The sequence below is a fragment of the Otolemur garnettii genome, unplaced genomic scaffold, assembly GCF_000181295.1.
Source record: "Otolemur garnettii isolate 467f Iridium unplaced genomic scaffold, OtoGar3 scaffold00003, whole genome shotgun sequence".
Classification (NCBI taxonomy): domain Eukaryota; kingdom Metazoa; phylum Chordata; class Mammalia; order Primates; family Galagidae; genus Otolemur; species Otolemur garnettii.
In genome coordinates, this window is record NW_003852398.1 from 43,514,054 (window position 1) to 43,532,982 (window position 18,929).

At 46.0% G+C, this 18,929-nt stretch overlaps 1 protein-coding gene across 1 annotated transcript in view; it reads right to left on the reverse strand.

The window, feature by feature from the left end:
- The window catches only part of SLC22A4 (solute carrier family 22 member 4), a 47,757-nt gene that overhangs the window by 12,295 nt on the left and 16,533 nt on the right, over positions 1-18,929 (reverse strand). The window contains exons 2-5 of the mRNA XM_012807315.2: positions 17,038-17,141; positions 15,963-16,117; positions 8,600-8,771; positions 3,868-3,994 (exon numbers count right to left, since the gene is read on the reverse strand). Of these exons, the coding sequence (XP_012662769.1) occupies positions 3,868-3,994; positions 8,600-8,771; positions 15,963-16,117; positions 17,038-17,141 (558 nt within the window). The remainder of the gene's footprint in view (positions 1-3,867; positions 3,995-8,599; positions 8,772-15,962; positions 16,118-17,037; positions 17,142-18,929) is intronic.

Sequence of the window (18,929 nt, forward strand, 5' to 3'; positions counted from 1 at the left end):
AGACTCCAGTTAACATGGGGCCTGTGGGCCAGTTAGTAATTATCTTTTCTGAACTTCAGTTTTCTTCTCTGTACAGGCAGTCCCTGAGTTATAAACATCCACTTAAGTACAACTCACACTTACAAATGAGGCTTATTATAGTAAGTCCCTGAGTTACAAACGTTTGACTGGTGTGCAACTCACATTTATCAATAGAGGCTATTGCAGGTAATAGGTAAATGTCCCTGTTCCAACTTACATACAGATTCAACTTAAGAACCAATCTACAGAACCTACCTCGTTCATAACCCGGGATTTGCCTGCATACTAATTGGGAGTTAATAAGATTAAAAGAGATCATAGACATAAAGCTCAGCATAGTGCTTGAATCATGGTAAATGCCCAATAAATTTTAACTATTATTGTTTTTTTTTTTACATTTACATAACATTTATCTTGTATTAGGTATTATAAGTAACCAGAGACAATTTAAAGTATATGGGAGAATGTGTGTAGGTTAACTATTATTGTTATTGAGACAAGTTCTCTCTCTGTCACCAGGCTGGAGTGCAGTGGTGCAATCTTGGCTCACTGTAGCCTCAAACTCCTAGACTCAAGTGATCTTCTCACCTCAGCCTCCCAAGTAGCTGAGACTATAGTCACACAGCACCAACTGGCTAATTTAAAAAAAATTTTTTTTTTTTGTAGAGATATACAGGGGCTAGCTTTGTTAAACAGGCTGGTCTCAAAATCCCAGCCTCAGCCTCCCCAAATCCTGGGATTATAGGCCCAAGCAGCCTCAGCTGGTCTTAACTATTATTATTACTGCTACATCATCCAGGAAAAGATGCTAGCCAGTAGGGTTTAGCAGCGATTTCTTACCACTATCAATAGGCTTTATTCCTTTACTTTCAATTGCTGATGCTAACTTGCCATGAGTTATGAATCTAGATAACCAAGAGGATTAGAATTGAAACTAAGATAGGAGTTATTAGGCTCTGAGGTAGGGAATCTCTAGGGGATAAAGTACAAGGACTTTATGACCCTATTATGAAGAAGTGACAGTGCCAGACCTACATGTGTAGCAGGTGCTCCCCAAGAGTGTGTAGCTCCAGAATGTGCTCCCAGTAGCATAAGCCTGTTATTACAACAAAGCAGAGCTTTTGCATAAATGGTGCTTTCACGGGGCCCTTGTTAAAATGCAGATTGTCTGGTCCCACCCTGGGCCTGCTTACTCTGACTTTCACGGGGCTCAGGGCCCTGGGCATCTGTATACTTGAAGCACTTGGGTGACTGTGGTGAGCAGCCAGGTTTGGAAATCTCAGGTCAAGAATATTCTTGTTTCCAGTGATTGCCCCTGGCCTGTGTGGCGCCACCAAAACGTCTTTGGATTGGGTATGAGCAGGCTGAGGTGCTTCTTCTGAAGCCAGGGAAGCTCAAGATTGTTTTCCAAGATGATACTACTCTCTATTTTTTCCTGATCATATTAATGCCACTGCCTTTTATACACCAAGTAAAAAAGCACGGTTGTTAAGAGCATGCACTTGACACCAGAGAGATCTAGGTTGCAAATTCCAGTTTATTTATTTATTTATTTATTTATTTTGAGACAGAGCCTCAAGCTATTCCCCTGGGTAGAGTGCCATGGCATCACAGCTCACAGCAACCTCCAACTCCTGGGCTCAAGCGAGTCTCCTGCCTCTACCTCCCAAGTAGCTGGGACCACTGGCGCCCACCACAGTGCCCAGCTATTTTTTGGCTGTAGCTGTCATTGTCGTTTGGCGGGCCCAGGCTGGATTTGAACCCTCCACCTTAGGTGTATGTGGCTGGCGCCTTAGCCACTTGAGCCACAGGCGCCGAGCCGCAAATTCCAGTTTAATAGCTGTGTGATCCAGGGAAAGTTACTTAACTTCTCTATGCTTCAGTTTTCTTTCCTGAAAAATGGGCTAAGAGTAAGGCCTACTAGCTATGGCTCACACAAGAAGTAAATGAGCAGAACACAAGGCTTGGCATCTGGTAGGCTCTGCTTCTCTGAGCAGGCTGCATTTGCCAGCACAGGGCTCTGCAGAGCCTCCTGAAGAGGACTGGACCTCAGGAAAGCACAAACTCCCTTTCCCTCTGTGGGCTTGTCCTACCTAAATGTACATCATGGCAGGAAGAAACAAGGTACTGTCAGAAGCATGTGCTTTAATCCTGGACTTTATCCTGATGTGTCCATAACTATGTATCTTTCATCTATCTTCTGATTGCTTTCATCCATGTAGACAGAGTCCTACAAGTAGACTGTAAGTTTCACAAAGATAGGAATCAGGTCACATATCCAATAAATACCAATAAATGCCCAGTACAGCTCTGAAAGGCAGAAGCCTTAGCTACTCCCAATGTTATTTTTTTATCCAGTTAAATTGATTGAGACTGGAAATGAACTTCTTGATTGGAAAGGCAAAAGATTAAGTGATGTTTTGTCCTGAAAGCTCTCTGAGTTTATGGCCCCTATAATCAGGACCCTAGCCATAGCCAGGGCCTCTGCTTCTGGAAATGGTCCTATAGGCCAGGGATGGAAGAAGCCCTCTGGACAGAGCACTGGCTGCCCATTGTCCACCAGATTTTGCTTTCAGAGGTAGGCAGTAATGCAAGCTTTAGGCGGGGGCATATATACTGCCACTGAAGCCACCATTGTCTTCCTCAGGTGTCCTGAGCAGGCCCTAATCCTTTTGTTACCCAGGAATGCCATGTCCCATCCTCTCTATTTATTTGAGTGACTCCTGCTATCCCCTCTGGCCTGGACCTGCCTCTGCAGCCCTTGGGCCTCCTGCTGTCTTTCTCTGTACTGCTGGGACACTGTGTCCACTCCTTGGGTACTAAGCACTTCCTCCTTTATGCCATTATTTATCTGTCATCTAATCTTCTTGCCACTTTTAGTTATTTGCTCCTTTAGCAGAGGGGCCATGCCTCAGTTTTCTTATTTCCCAAAGCAGCTAGACAGGTCACATTGTATGTCCTCACTGCCTGTCTGGGTGCGCAGCTTCTTCCCTACATTCTCAGCTTTTCTTTGTGGCCATCTGCCCTCAGTGGTGCATCCTCAAGCCTGTGCTCTTAGGCCTTAAAGTTCTAGACATGACACACGGCAAGATGAAGGATATGCACAGCTTCCTCAGCAGACTTTGGTGAGATTCAGGGGATGGGGGAGAAGCCGGGTAGACTAGCCCTCAAACATATTTTTTCCACTTGATCTGGACATCTAAAAATCATCAGTACATAGCTATATCAATGGATATAGGAGCAATGCCAATAAAAAGTTAGTGGTAAACTTGCAAAATGCAGGGAACTAATATATAATGAACACTTGCTATTTTCTATTTTCTAAGCAGTTTATATATTTTGTTGCACTTAATTCTTCTTCTTTTTTTTTTTTTTTTTGAGACAGAGTCTCATGGGTCACCCTGGGTAGAGTGCTATGGTGTCATAGCTTACAGCAACCTTAAACTTCTGGGCTTAACTGATCCTTTTGCCTCAGCCTCCTAAATAGCTGGGATGACAGATGCCCACCACCATGCCCAGTTAATTTTTCTATTTTTAGTAGAAATGAGGTCTGAGTCTTGTTCAGGCTAGTCTCAAACTCCTAAACTCAAGGGATCCACCTGTCTTGGCCTTCCAGAGTGCTAGGATTATAGGAGTGAGCCACAGCACCCAGCCTTATTGCACTTAATTCTTGAACAGCCCTTTAAGGTTGATTTTTATTTTAGAACTTAATCATGATTGTATTCCTAAGGTCTAGCCCAGTGTCTGGTACATAGTGGGCTCTTAACAAATACTAAATTAAAATAAATTCCACAAAAATAAAAAATACATAGTTGATCTCAAGAGGAAACATTTGCAAATGCTTACCTCTGCAGGATGAAATATCATTGCGGGTATCTCTACATTGTTCATTTTTGCAGCTTTTTGGATGATATCTTCAGCCTCTTTAAATCTTCTCTGGGATATCAGCCACCGGGGAGATTCAGGAATAAACCTAGAATTCATTTTTAATAGTTTATAATTTTTTGCAACAATGGGATTGGATACTATTAACTCTAAGTTGCCCCCAGATAGTTAATTCTAAGTTTGTCTTTTTAAAGAGAATTGGAAGGGAGTCTTCATAAGATTTCTATTGGAGCATAGGAATAAATAAAAGCACCTCCAAGTTTCAAACTTCTGATCAAATTATAAGACTGATCATCATTTGTGCTTGAGACCAGGACCAGACCATGAAAAGTGACATTAACTGTTTAAGTTAATGTCTGTTAAGTCAGGGCAGCTCAAGAAGGCCATCTGAAATGTAACAGCCAGTGTGTCATAAAAGAAGCACAGCCACTAGACCATAAATGCCCCAAGAGAAGAGACTGTCTTTTTGATGTATACATCCCTAGAATTCCTGGTGGTCCAGCTGGTGATGCTCACAAGTTGATTGGGCAAAGAATGGCCAGGGCACCTGTGTTCTTGAGCTTTTTCTGCAAAGGAGGTGAGGGCACTGACACCCACCTGTGGGCTTTCTCCATCGTTTACAGTAGATTCCCAGGTCAGGGAGTACCTAAATCAAGGTTTTGGAGAGCTGAGCCTCAATGTCGTGCAGTTTTTTAATGTCTAAAAACTTAAATTACTGTTCTATTTACATTGATAACTGATGCTCAAACACAGCTGCAAAGAGTAGGACATATGTTCTTTCCTAATTTTTATTTCCCCAAATCTCTCAGCCTTTCTCCTGGCAGCTCCTGTTTTCCTCACCTGTTGGTCAGTCCAAACAATCCCCAAGTTACAATGGTTCCGCTTACGATATTCCCACTTCACCAGGGGTGAAAGTGACACACATTCAGTAGAAACCATACTTTCAGTACATACTCTGTTTTTTGCTTTCAGTACAGTATTCAATAAATTACATGAGATATTCAACACTTTATTATAAAACACTTTTTATGTTAGATGCAGGCTTAGGTAGGTGTTCTGAGCATGTTTAAGGTAGACTAGGCCAAGATGTGATAATATTAATGGGATAATTTCAACTTATAATGGAGTTATTGGGACATAACCCGATCAGGAGTCGAGGAGCATCTGTACTTAGTCATCCTAGAAAATTGATTACAAGTAGCAGATACGGAGTTCTATAATGGGCCCCAAAGCTATGTAAGGAATAACTCAGGGCAAATTGAATGGCCAACCACCAGCTCCCTTCCCCAGCTTACTAGCACCTGCATTACAAAGTGAACCCAGAATGTGTTTTTCAGAATATGGCTTTAGTGGATCCCTCTAGGAACTGTGATAATGGTAGGTCATTGACCTTCAGTAATTAGAGCCATGCTGTCTAATAGGAACTTCTGAAATGTTCTGTATCTGTGCTGTCCCATACAGTAGCCAATAACCACATGTGGCTATTGAGCTAGTGTGACTGAAGCAATGAAAATTTGATTGCATTTGCTCTTAATTTTAATGTAAGCACTGTGGTATTAGTGCAGAATTACTACATGGTGGCTATAGACTTCATGAACACCTCTACTTGTGAGCAGTGTCTTCCCCCAACCAGTTATACTTAGAAATACCCTACCCTTCTACAGTGCTCTGAGGGCCATTGGCTAGAAACTGCAAAGCTTTCCCCATGTTGTGCATCTGTGGCCTCCTTCCCTACCCCTCTCCCCCACTCCCCATACATATTCCCTTTACTCCTGCGGCCATTTACTACCATTCCTTTTAAGCAAACTTGGGTCATTAAAAATCCCCAAACCAGCTCGGCACCTGTGGCTCAAGTGGCTAAGGCGCCAGCCACGTACACCCAAGGTGGCGGGTTCGAATCCAGCCTGGGCCCACCAAACAACAGTGACGGCTGCAACCAAAAAATAGCCGGGTGTTGTGGCGGGCACCTGTGGTCCCAGCTACTCGGGAGGCTGAGCCAGGAGACTCACTTGAGCCCAGGAGTTGGAGGTTGCTGTGAGCCGTGATGCCATAGCACTCTACCCAGGGGGACAGCTTGAGGCTCTGTCTCAGAAAAAAAAAAATCCCCAAACCACCTGAAGTTCCTGTGTAGGTTCCCCTCCCATTTCCATTCCACTATACTCAGGGCCACTGGGATCTCTACTTTTGAATTGCCTTGATTTTTCGTACATAAAATTTCAAGTCCAGCTGGTCATTTCACAAGTTAGTGGAGTAGCAGAAGGGCTCATATGCTAGTCTCTCTTAGGTTTAATTCAGATTCAGCAGAGGCAGGGTGTTTTTGGAGAGGCTGAATCCTGAGTAAGCAGCAGCAGGGTGCTTGGCGTCCCCCCATGTGCCTGGCCTACTAGACTGATGATTGTTGCTTCAGATGCCCCACCCTTAAGGACGAGATGTTCAGAAGAAAGCTGTTTTTACAGAACAGATATGTTCTCTGTTAAATACTCAGGAAAAGCACTCAGCTTGTTAGTTCTGGCCCTGGGCTGCCCTGTGTCTCTGGTAGTGTGCCCACAGGCAGAAGCACTCAGGGATCATCCTATGAGCAACAGAAGAAAGAACTCTCCTTTGGGTGAAGTGAGGCAGCTCCCTCACTTCAGTGGAATGGATGGACCTTCTCTTCTGGAAACTCTGTGGGAGCTGACAGATAGAGCTGTTTATTCCTGGCTATGATACTATTTTCTGTAGGGTATATCAGGACCCTTCTGTTGTTATTCTCTTTCTCACTCACCCTCTCTCTCTTTGATAGAATCATAGAGTAATCAAGTTGATTATAACACATTTTGAAATTATTGATCTCTTAGGCCAAAATGACAACTTGAACCAGGGAACACAGTTATTATTTTATTTTTTTGAGACAGAGTCTCACTCTGTTGCTCTGGGTTGAGTGCCATGGTGACATCATAGCTTGCAATAACCTCAAACTCAAGCGATCCTCATAACTCAGCTTCCCAAATAGTTGGGACTATAGATGCCCACCATAGTGCCCAGTTAGTTTTTTTCTATTTTTAGTAGAGTCAGAGTCTTGTCCTTGCTCAGGCTGGCCTTGAACTCTTAAGCTCAAGCAATCCTGCTGCCTTGGCTTCCTAGGTGCTAGGATTACAGATGTGAGCCAAATAACCTGGCCAAACTAGGTTATTATTAATGTCTCATGAGGCACAGAGTAACCTTTAAAGAATCTTGTGTTTTGAGAACCTCTGGCCACCAACATCTTTTCTTAACCAAATCAGATAATCATTTATCTGAAGAGGCACAGAGTAACCTTTAAAGAATCTTATGTTTTGAGAACCTCTGGCCACCAACATCTTTTCTAATAAATGCGGTTAGCAAGGGAATTGTGGGGAGAGGGAGAGATGATGATGACTATTCTCCTTCCTGAAATTTCTCTGCTCTTGTAAATCTGAGACAGGACCTGCCTTCATTTATAGAACCTCAGATTAGTTTTCCTGATCCTCACCCTGGGTTCTAGAGGAAACTTCCAAATCAGAATAACATCCAACTTTTCAAACTATCTCTCAAATTTCCAAGTAATAAGGTAAAAAAAAAAAAACAAAAAACTGCACAGTCCCCACTCTACTGCACACTTCATACCAAGAATTAATCTTAGTGCTGAGACATGTAAGAAGACAGTGGCTTAGTGTGGTCCAACTGAGCCATCTGGTCACACTTGCCAACCTCTGTGGCTGCCTAATATCTGCAGCAACATAAAGAACCTTTCCAGGCAGGGTGTGTCCAAAGGACAGGACAACCATGGGGGTCTTGTCTAAACCGTGAGTTCCAAAAATGATCAAAGAAACTTTTATTATGTGTAAGCAGATAGAAATCATGCAGTTCAGTAAAATCAGTCAGTACTGGAATTTTGATTTTGACATAATGAAACCAAACCAAAAAGAATTAATGAGAGAGAGAGAGAGACAGAGACCAGATACACCACTGGAAAGAATTCCCTTTTCCTCTTGTTTAAATAAGAAAATGCAAAGAAATGGGAAGTCTCCAAAAAGAAGGTATGCTGAGACTCTAGTCCATCATTCTTAATCTGTTCTTTCACCCCAAAGCTCCCAGATAATCACATTGGGTAAGACTGAGGCCAGAATCTCCAAACTTTGTCATGTGTATTCCCATAACTGTTGTGTCAAAGTTGAGTCCGGGGGTTGTGGGAAGAGGGAAGAAAACACTCCTCAAATAACTAATTAAACAAAAGTAATTCTCTCACCCTGTAAGATTAGCAGATAAATAGACACACCTTGCATGCCAGTCATTGCATGGCAGGGAAGCTTGAGGAATTGCATTAGTTGAAGAGAGAAAGAGATTTTTCTAGAGAGAGAAAAGTGACAAAAGAGCAGAGGGTGGAGTTAAAAACAACAAAACCCAACCACACCATCTCTGCAACCAACAAGCATCCAGCAACAGACAGGAGTGGGGAGAATCTAGGGAGGGATTGAAACTCTTGAGAACAGCACTCTCGAAATTCAATGAAAACGGAATCCCACCTCACCAGCCCACCCACAATGAGGCAAAAACTCTCCCGGCTTTGAAGCTGGCCTCAGTGAGTTCCAGTGGAGGTCATGCAGGCCCAGGGTAGGAGCACCAGGCTCCAGGTGTGCTCCAGGTGTGGTGGCCTGCAGCAGAGAGGGCCTGTCCAGGAACGCGTCACACTCACCACCACAGCGGGACGCACAGCACCCCCGGCACCGTCAGCGCCAGCAGCAGCATCCGCCAGTCTCTGATGAAGTAAGCAAACAGTGGCAGCAGCATGTAGCCGACTGCAAAAAATGTGCACACTCCTAACGTAGAGAATATAATACGAACTGACTTGCCAAGAATTTCTGTTCCTGTTCAAAACAAGGGAGGAGTATTAGCATTTTAACTCACTTCAATATTTGCTTTTTATATTATTACCCGGCAGTTAGAGTTCAAACTGTAACCTCTTAGAAAAGGGCCAAGAAGTTTGCCTTATGGCCCAGAGCAGGGGTGGTCGGGGTGGAGGAAGGTAGGAAGTGATCCAGGACTTATCAATTTACAAAGATTGGGTTTCCAGGAGATTTCAAGAGAGCTAGAGATTTATTTTTTTTAAAGGCCATTCCATGTCATGGAAATATGCCCAACCCCAAGAGGTAATCTCTTCTGAGTGCCACAGTTCCAAAATAGGAGCCCCACGTGAGAAGCAAACAGAGCATTCCAGGAGACAAGTAGAGGATCTTCCAAGGGCCACACAGGGTCACGGTGCGCTCAACCTTTCCCACGCTTCTCAACTGTAAATAAACAGAGATAGGCCCGTCGGGAAACCATGGAGAGTTCCTGGTGTCTGAGATATTGGGACATCCTTACTCATCTTTGAGCCCTGAGAAATGATCCAGAGGAGCCAGTTGGCCCCAGAGGGGCACAGAGCAGGCCCCCAGCACCCAGGACTGAGCACCCCAGCAGCTGTGCTGTGCCCAGAGATCAGCCCCAGGCGGACATAGTCCCTTCAGACCAAGGAGAGACAAGCAGAAGCTGTTCTGGAGATGGCAGCCCTGGAGCTGCCACATACCCACAGTGAACTCTGCAGAGCTTTCCTGGAACACCACCAAGTCCCAAGACTGCTTGGTGCAGGCGCTGTTTTGGGAAAGGACATGCAGGTGATTGTTGACCCCTGCTCTGCCCGGCGCCACAGTGGATCACTCAGCACTAATTCTTCCAGAGACAGTGCCCGCCCCTTGGAGGTAGGAGAGTCCAAGAACAAAGCCCCCCCCCCCCCCCGCCTTGCCATAAAGCTGCAGACCCTTAACACAGAGTCCACACTTGGTCCTCTGCCCCCGGGATAGGATCTGGCCAATGGCAAAGGCTCTGCCCACACTATGCAGAAGAAGTAGCCCAGAAAATACAAAACAGACAATTCAAAGGTCATTCAAACTTGGCTTTCAAAAGAGATTTTCTTAATCATGTTTATACACCCCAAACACAGGCTAAGGGATTAGGGGCTAGATCCAGAGGAGCAGCAAAATGCCCCCTCTAGCTGGTTTCGCATTCCTACCACCAATCTGTTCCCATTCCACCCCACTTATTCTCCCTCACTTATCAGAACTGAGATATCTGCCCAGTGGTTCCCTCTTGAGCTGCCATTTTAAAAAGCCAAACTGATGGAAATGGCCAGTATTATGTGCCTTCTGCACCCCATATTGCAGACAATAACCCTAACCATCCCGGGCATTTATCAGCCTATAAACTCCTTTCCAAGGACAGGGCCTGACTTCTTTAAGGATCATGAGCATGATTTCCAGATCTTTTCTTACCTCATTAATGACCTTCTTACCATGCCCTGGTTTCTAAAGGCTTTGGCTGTGATTATGATACAGAAATGAATAAGGGGTGCTTTATCCCTAAGCAGAGGTTCAGAAGTGAAGCAGCAGAGGATTTGATTGTGGAAAAGAGAAAGTGCACAGGATCAAGTGAGAATCTTGTAGAACTGTGAGGCCAGGGGAGCTCCCTCTACCTTCATGACCTTGACAGGAGAAGGGAGAGAAGTAACAGCACTGGGTTCCTGGGTAATCTCCCTCTCTGGTCTCAGACCAGAACAGAGCTGTTATAACTTTGCAGAGTACACGTGAGGGATAGAAGCTTTGTAAACATACCTCTCTGCCTGTCTGTGGAGCAGCACAGATGGTACAAATCTAAATAATTCCTTGGCCTGGCTTTTAGGCAATCACCCTTCCTTAAACATCCTCATAACCATCATCTTCACAGCTAGCATGATTTTTGAGTAAATACTTTGAGCCAGGTTCCCGGCTGTTTACATATATTATCTCTTTGTCCACAACAATTATATACAAATGAATATTACTTCTTTATTATATGTAATCAGCTGAGACGTAAAGAGTTAAAGCCAATTTCCTATCTTCATACTCATCAATATACCCAATAAGTGGTGCAGCCAAGAATTAAGTCATATGTGTGTATATATATATATGTATATATATATATATATTTGGATACTGGTGTAACTGCCATATATATTTGAATACTGGTGTAACTGCCAAGAAAAAATCACCTGGGGCAAAGCTTTGGCTCTATAAAGCAGTTCCTCAACTGAGATTCTAGTAGAGACATAAGGGGGTACAGGTAAGGCTATACGCCCCCTTCACAGGGAAGATTTGCATTTTCCCTTTCTGGCCTGATCACTGAACCAACTAGAGACCCTCCATCCGCTTCTGAGGAACACTGAGAACTGCCTGTCACCTCTACCCAAATGTGAACACCCTCTCCCAAGAGGGAGTGCCTCAGGGAGGGCCCCGCTCTCTTCCTTGTAGGTCAGGGCACTCCTGTGGTAGCCAGCCCCAAGAACCACTGAGCACAGAAGCAGGACATGCCCCTCTATGAATGAACAGCAGAAGCCTGTAGCAGAACCCAGCTCAAGAAATGAGACCGCAGCTGCCAGGGTATGAGGAGTGCTCTCCGTCAGGCATGTGGGGAGAGCCTGACTTCTCCATACTAAGTTCCTACGAGAGTGACTTTGATAAGCCCTACTTCAGGAAGGTGTACATGCTTTACAAGGACTGAGATAACATATGGAAAGTGCATACTAGGGTGTCTGGCACGTAGTAGGTACTTAGTAATAGTTATTCCTCACTCCTGCTCAAGAAGCGGAAATGTCAGAGGAATGGTAGAAAGCACAGTGGCTTTGTCCAAAAGGCCCAGTGGAAGACAGCAGAACCTCTCTGCTTCCCAGAAAATGCTGAGAATTTTCATCAAATCAACAGATGTTTCCCTGCTGAGGACTTCCATTTTCTCCTCTATAAACCTTCACAGTTTGTTGCAGTCAAAATTGCCTTTTCTATCTCTGCATATAGCCAGCAATGATATCTGCCCCCTCTCCATGACTTCATATCCATAGTAACAACTGCATTGGCAGTCTCCACAACCAGACGGTAAGCTCTTTGCAGAGAGAGAGGAGTGAGTCCCTGCTTCCTCCTGGGTCTCCCCAGTTCTTCCCTCACATGGTGCAATGCAAACAAAGGGTGCTAGCAGATTTCTGCATCATGTTTATGTATTTACACGCTAACATGCCTCTTGAAGATTTTGAGGCAGCTTCTAACTTAAATAAAATCACATAATGGTAACATTAAAATAAAATACAAAGAAAACTAAAAAGTTGTGCTTTGGAGAAAAGTACAAAAATATACAGCTAATCGCTTTGAAAACAGTTTGGCAGTTCCTCAAAGGGTTAGACATAGAGTGACCATATGACCTTGCAATTCAACCCCTAGGCAACTGAACTCATGTTCAACTCCAAGGAGTTGAACACACAAAACAAAACAAAAAAACCTTATTCTCAAATGTTCATAGCCCTATTCATAATAGCCACAAAGTAGAAACAACCCAGGTTGACTGATAAATGGATTAACAAAATGTGTTGTATTCATGGAATTGAGTACTAATTCATGCTACAACGTGGATCAGTCTTAAAACATTAAGCAAAGCAAGTCAGTCACAAAAGCCACATATTGTGTGATTCCATTTATATCAAATGTCTAGAAGAAGCAAACCCACCAGAGATAGAAAGTGGATTAATGGTTTTCGGGGCTGGGGGAAGAGGGAAATGACTGCTAACAGGTATAGGGTTTCTTTTTGGAGTGATGAGGAGTCAGATAGTTGATGGTTGTACAACTTTGTGAATATACTAAAACCATACAATTGTACACTTTAAAAGAGTGAATATCATCATGTGAAGATTTGTTATGGACTGAATGTTTTATCCTTCCCTATTATTCATATATCAAAGCCTTAATCCCCTGTATGGCTGTGTTTGGAGTAAAGAAGTAATTAAAGTGAAATGCAGTCATAATGATACATTTGGGTCCCTGATCTAACAGAATTAGTGGCCTTACAAGAAGAGACACCAAAACACTCTCTCTTTTTCTCTCTCTCTGCCGTCTGTAACCCAGGGGGAGACCCCTCCCCTCAAGCGCTTTGATCTTTGTTTAAGTCTCCCAGTCTATGGTATTTCTTATGGCATCTCAAGCAGACTAAGACAAGATTATATTTCAATTTAAAAGCACTTTAAAAAAAAATATGTGGCTGGTAAAAGCCGTGTAATTGGTATAGTTAAATTTCAAATTTGCCAGAGCTTCCTGGTAGCCAAGTTGTAAAGGAAGATGCTATCCATCAATTACACAGCTATTAAAAGGAGAAACATCTAGACACCAGAGGAAGTAAAGCCTAAATGGCTCAGCCTGCTCAAAGAAATGTTGGGGAGTGGGGGTGTTAATGTTAGGAGTGCTGAAAAATACGGAATTAATGAATCAGTCAAGACTGGAGGCAGTTAACTTTACATGCAGAATACATTTAAGCAGATAGTTATTGGGGATAAAAGACGATGCCACTGGCATTTTACCCAGAGGCGGTGGAAGGGTTCAGGACATTAGTTCTGGGAAACAGCAGGAGACAGTGAGGGGAGCTGGAGCCTGGGTCGGGTCAGTGTCCTGGGTCCTGAGGGGTTATTTCCTCCTAAACCAGCGTCTCTCTGGCAGCACCATCATTTCCAGGTGTGTCCCCTTTCTGTTGCTTTGGGTAAATAACTTGCTCTGTCCTTTCTTTCCCTCTGCTAGTCTTATGTATGGCTCTGACAGGCTGGGTAATCTTTACAAAGCAGCACAACAAGAGGACCCATTTCTGCACTGCTTTGAGAGTAGGAGTAATTCGACTTCTCAGATTAACATGAAGACTCCTAAAATCAGAGATTATACTCGCAAGGCTTTGTCAACCCTTCCTTAGAGCCAGAGGGCAAAAGAGAAGGCACCTGCAGACTTCTCAGCCTGAACCCCACCCTTTGGTTCATTTTAGTCAAATAAAACCTGGAATTCGGCTATTTTAGGCCTGAAACAGCAGAGAGCGCTGCTGCACTGTGGGGAAGCCAGAGGCCACCTTGTCCTTGCACTGTGTCCCACACCCCAGGCGCTGATTAGGGACCCCCGCTGCTCCAGAGCAGGCTGGGTTTTAAACTTTCAGACCTGAAACCTAGCACAAGTCCCACAGCAGGACACAAAAGTCGGCAACTTCCCGCAGAGCCCAGTGGAGTAAAACTACAGCCATGGGAGCTCCCGGAGCTCCCACAACAGACCTGGACCCCAGCTGATAGTGAGCCTTGAGCACCCTGGATCCCGGCTGATAGTGAGTCCCCTGCACCTGGCGCCTTGCCTGCCGAATGCTGGGTTGCCGTACTTAGGTGCTGACTATCTTCCGTGGCCTTGCTTTCCCTGGGTCCTCTACTCTTCTCAGCCCTGTGAGACCATAGCTGCATGGCGAGCTGGGAGAGGAGCAGATGGTAGTGTTGGGGCTAGCAAGGGAGGCCTTTCCTGCAGGTAGCCTGGGGTGTGCTCTCCTGCCTCATACACTTGCAGAGGGGACTTCAAGGTCCTAGAAGCATGCTGAGCCACTGGAAAGGCAGGTTTCAATGCTGGCCATTACACAGAGCTGGGGGGTGCCACCACCTGGCATGGATTCCACCTTGCTCCCAGTCCCAGAGATGGAGCTTCTCTGGCTTCATTACAGCTTCCTTCCATTCCAGAAGGTCGTTAACATCTTCCTATGACACGGGTCTGCTGGTCTCCTATGACAGTCTTCTGTTTTAGGGAAGCCCATTTGGGTTTTGGTATGGCTGTGGCCTATAAGGAGCCACAGATTGGACCTTGCAGGCATAGGGAGGGGTCATCACAAGGAAGATAATCTAGGGACTTAGAACATGAGAACAATAGGCAGAACTTGAGAACAATAGGCTGCACTATGCCTAAGAATCTGGAACTCTTGGCTCCACAAGGCACTAGGAGGTCCTAAATTCCTCCCATCTCTAGTTTCCAGCCTGAAGCTACCTCTGCCCTCTACACAAATGCTCTTCTAGACAATTTTGGCTCCTCTCCTTGCCCCTGCAGGCAGGAGAGCTGCCACCCTCTGCCAAGGAGAGGAGTGTGCTCTCTACTGGGAAGTCGTGGCTTCCATAGGCTCTCCTGCCTCCTCCCCTCTGCAGACACAGAGGCGGGGTTATGGCACAGAGCTCTTCAGAAATAATTAAAGGAGTGGAACTTGAACAATTCCAAATTGGCAACCAGACAGAGGGTGTACACAGCTAAGGGAACATCTATTTGGCATTTCCAAAGCCCATGAGTCATCCAGATTTTTAAAAGCTATTAGTCACCTGACCAGATCAGACTTCTGAGATAAGAATCATTAGACTTATATTAAGGGGGTACTAATAATAATTACACTGTGACAATAGGGATCAACTGGGACTGTGTGAGCCAACTAGAAAACATTACAGTATCACACTGAAGATTCTAGGGATTGGTGGCTACTGTCCCAGGACGCCCATCGTCTCCTCTTCTCTCACCTGCCCATATGGCAGGCTCAGAGAGTACCCTGGGGGCACTCACTGCTGTGGATGACCCTGACACCTTGCTTCCTCCCAGGGAAAGTCATTGAGGTCCCTGGGGACCTCTGCATGGTTTGAAGCTGCTGTGTCTCCCTCATGCAGCCAGATAGGAGACAGGACTACTATCGGTGCAGAGAGGCTTGTCCTGCGCTTGGCTGATATGTGCTGGGGTTGGGTTGTGACTCAGAGTGAGGCCAGATCTGCCTCACAGTGGCACGGCGGGCTAGCATGGAATTCCCCGTCTGGCTTAGGTCTCCCTGCCTGTGTACTGGCTACACCAACTGCCTTTTTCCCTTCATAGCCACCAGGCAGAGGCCTTAAGCCTTCACGGCTCAGAGCAAAGACATCTCCAGGCTGTCTGCCCCCCTGAGTTTCCTCCTCTGCTCTTCTCCCAAGCCCTTGCTTGCTCCTGAGAATGTGTCTCGGTTGTTGCGCAACTGGTGCTTACCGGCTCCAGCTCTCGGTCTCCACTGTATTTCAGGCTCCAGCACAGAGATGGCTCCTGCGTCTGCCCTGACCACACTGCTTCAAAGAGCCTATGGGTACAGCTCCCTACACTCATATTCAAGCCAGTCAAACTTTGGCAGCACAGAGGAACCTTCTATCCCAGAGCTGTTCTTACCTAGTATAAAGGCTACCACGTAGTTGGAGATCTGGCCCACGCCCACGATGACAAATAGCGCGGTGAACATCTCCCAGTTGATGGAGAAAATCTGCAGGAAGCTGAAGCCCGTTTGCACAGCCATGGTCGTGAAGAGAATGTTCTTCCTGCCAAACCTATAGAATACGATATGGCACAACACAAAACGGGAGGGGTGCGGGTTGCTGTGAGGCTCAAGGTGTCTCCAGCCCTGAGTCAGGTGTCACTGTGGACTTACTTTCTTTAGGGTCCTGACTCTCTCCCTGTCACTTCCTCCCAGCTGCCTCTTTGGCGAGGCCTCTGGCATCTACCTCCTCAGGAGGTACTTCTAAGATGCTAAGCTTTGTACGGGCAATATCTGTTGGGGGCACTGTAGTTGGTGGTCATGTTAATTTCACATTTTGGTAATGGGTAGAGTGGACCGTAGGTTGGATCAGAACAGTCTCTGGCCCCATTTTCCAAACTCAGGTCTCCACTGTTGGCCTGTGGTGTCACTGGGTTTTGCAGGTTGGGGAGGGACAGGCACTGCTCTGGGAAGCTTTCTCTAACACTGCCACTTAGCACTTCCTCAGAACATTCAGGGGCCAGGGGACCACCTTTCCTCCAGCCTGTGAGCTCCATTAAGCCCCAAATCAGCCTGGGCTAGCTACGTGGCTGCAGTGTGCTGCCAGGGGCCCAACACGCAGTAGCAGTGGGACCACATTAGCGCCTGCTGTCTGGCTGCTGGCTATCTGTGGACAGATCACGTGTCCTCCACCTCTGCCCCCAGTTGATGGTGGGGTGGTGAGGGCATTGGTGGTGGCAGCATCATGTTTTATCAGAAGGTTTGTGGAATGAGGACTCCACTTTCCAGTGGGGTCGGTAGACCCTCCCCACCCCTGGCCAAAGCCCTGGGAGTACGTGGCTGGTGCAGGCAAGAGGGGCTGAAGGCGAGGTCAGGCTTGCTCCTATGACTAACTCAGTGGCCTGAGAACCCCCTTTTCTCTGGGTAGAAACGTTCCAGCAGTAAATTCTCAAGGGGCCTTATCCCACCTTTCATCCCTCCCAGTGTCCTTACCTGTCTGACAGCTGCCCAGACACAAAGGAGCCAAGGAGCACGCCTACGAAGAACAGGGAGGTGGTGAGAGGTATCCTCCAGTCTTCCTCACATACCAGGTTCCACTGCCAAGGAAGACACCATAAAGCGTGAGTCCAGTCCTCCAGCAGGCCCTGAACCCAGCCCAGCTTCAAGAGAATATTACTGTGGCTGCCAGGCCAGCTCTCCTTCCCCGTGCTAGGCTGTTGCCCTTAAGGTGCAAAGGCATGGGCCTGGAAACCCTGGGTTTGACCAGCCCATGCCAATACTGGGGCAGGTAACCTGGGGATGTCATTGCCCTCCTTGAGACTCCGCTTTCTTTTCTGAAAGGGAGGGTGATGGCTCCTATGCTGCTTAGGTTACACTGCAAGGAACAAGCTGAGGTAATCCTTAGCTGTGGAGCAGGGTGAAGCCAAGATGGCACTGCTCCTTCAGAAGGTAGCTTAGCATGGAGGGAAAGGTTTGAAAGCCTTGAGGGGCAGGGCCAAGAGCATTGTTGGGTACAAATTTCCTCTCCTTTATTGAAAAGTATAAGTGTGCTTGGCTGGGAACAGTGCTTCAACCTATAATCCTAGCACTTTGGGAGGCTGAAGTGGGTGGATTGCTTGAGCTCAGGAGTTCAAGAATAGCCTGAGCAAGAGAGAGACTCCCATCTCTACTAAAAATAGAAAAACTAGCTGGGCATCGTGGCAGGTGCCTATACTCACAGCTACTTGTTGGGAAGCTGAGGTAGGAATATTGCTTGGGCCCAAGAGTTTGAAGTTGTTGTGCGCTATGATGCCATGGTACTCTACCCCTCTACCCAGGGTGACAGAGTGAATCTCTGTCTCAAGAAAAAAAAGTACAAGTGTTCCCAGGAGATCTGTGATTTTATTTTCTGTGTATGCTCCTCTGAAAAATTCTGTGGTACCCAGTCCACTCACATCTAGGCCAAGCTTGGGGTCTGATTTGGGACATCGCTGTTCTGGGACACACTCCTTTTTTCTCCAAGGTTCCCTAGCTCCCTTTCCTATATTCCTTTTTTTTTTTTTTTTTTTTTACCAACATAAAGAATTTAATATCTCAAATAAGAAAAAGCCCAAAGATAAAGCAGTTGGAGCAGTGGTTAATTTGGAAGCACAGTTCAGATGCTTTCTATCTGCATCTTCCAGTCCTCAGCGTGATGCTTTCATCCCCATGCTTGTCCTTTCAAGGTCATCAAAAGGCTGCTGCAGATCAGCTCCGAACATCCATCATCACCCATCTTCACTGAGAAGCAGAAATGGGAAGAGGGAAAATACCTATCTTGTAGGTATTGTTTTTTTTCTGTAGAGACAGAGTCTCACTTTATCGCCCTCGGTACAGTGCCATGGTGGCGCACAGCTCACAGCAACCTCCAACTCCTGGACTTAGGCGATTCTCTTGCCTCGGCCTCCTGAGTAGCTGGGACTACAGGTGGCCACCACAATGCCTGGCTATTTTTTTGTTGCAGTTTGGCAGGGGCCAGGTTTGAACCCTCCATGCTTAGTATCTTGGGCCAGTGCCCTACCCACTGAACCACAGGTGCCACCCTCTTGTACCCATTTTTAAGAACAACAAAAATGGCCCAGTGCGGTGGCTCACGCCTGTAATCTTAGCACTCTGGAAGGCTGAGGTGGGTAGATTTCTTGAGCTCAGGTGTTTGAGACCATCCTGAACAAGAGCAAGAGCAAGACCCTGTGTCTAAAAATAGCCGGGCATTGTGGAGAGTTCCTGTAGTCCCAGCTGCTCAGAAGACTGAGGCAAGAGGACTACTTAAGGCTGGGTACCCATAGCTCAGTAGTCAGGGTGCCAGCCACATGTACCAGGGCTGGCAGGTTGGAATGCAGCGCGGCCTGCTAAACAAACAAAATAGC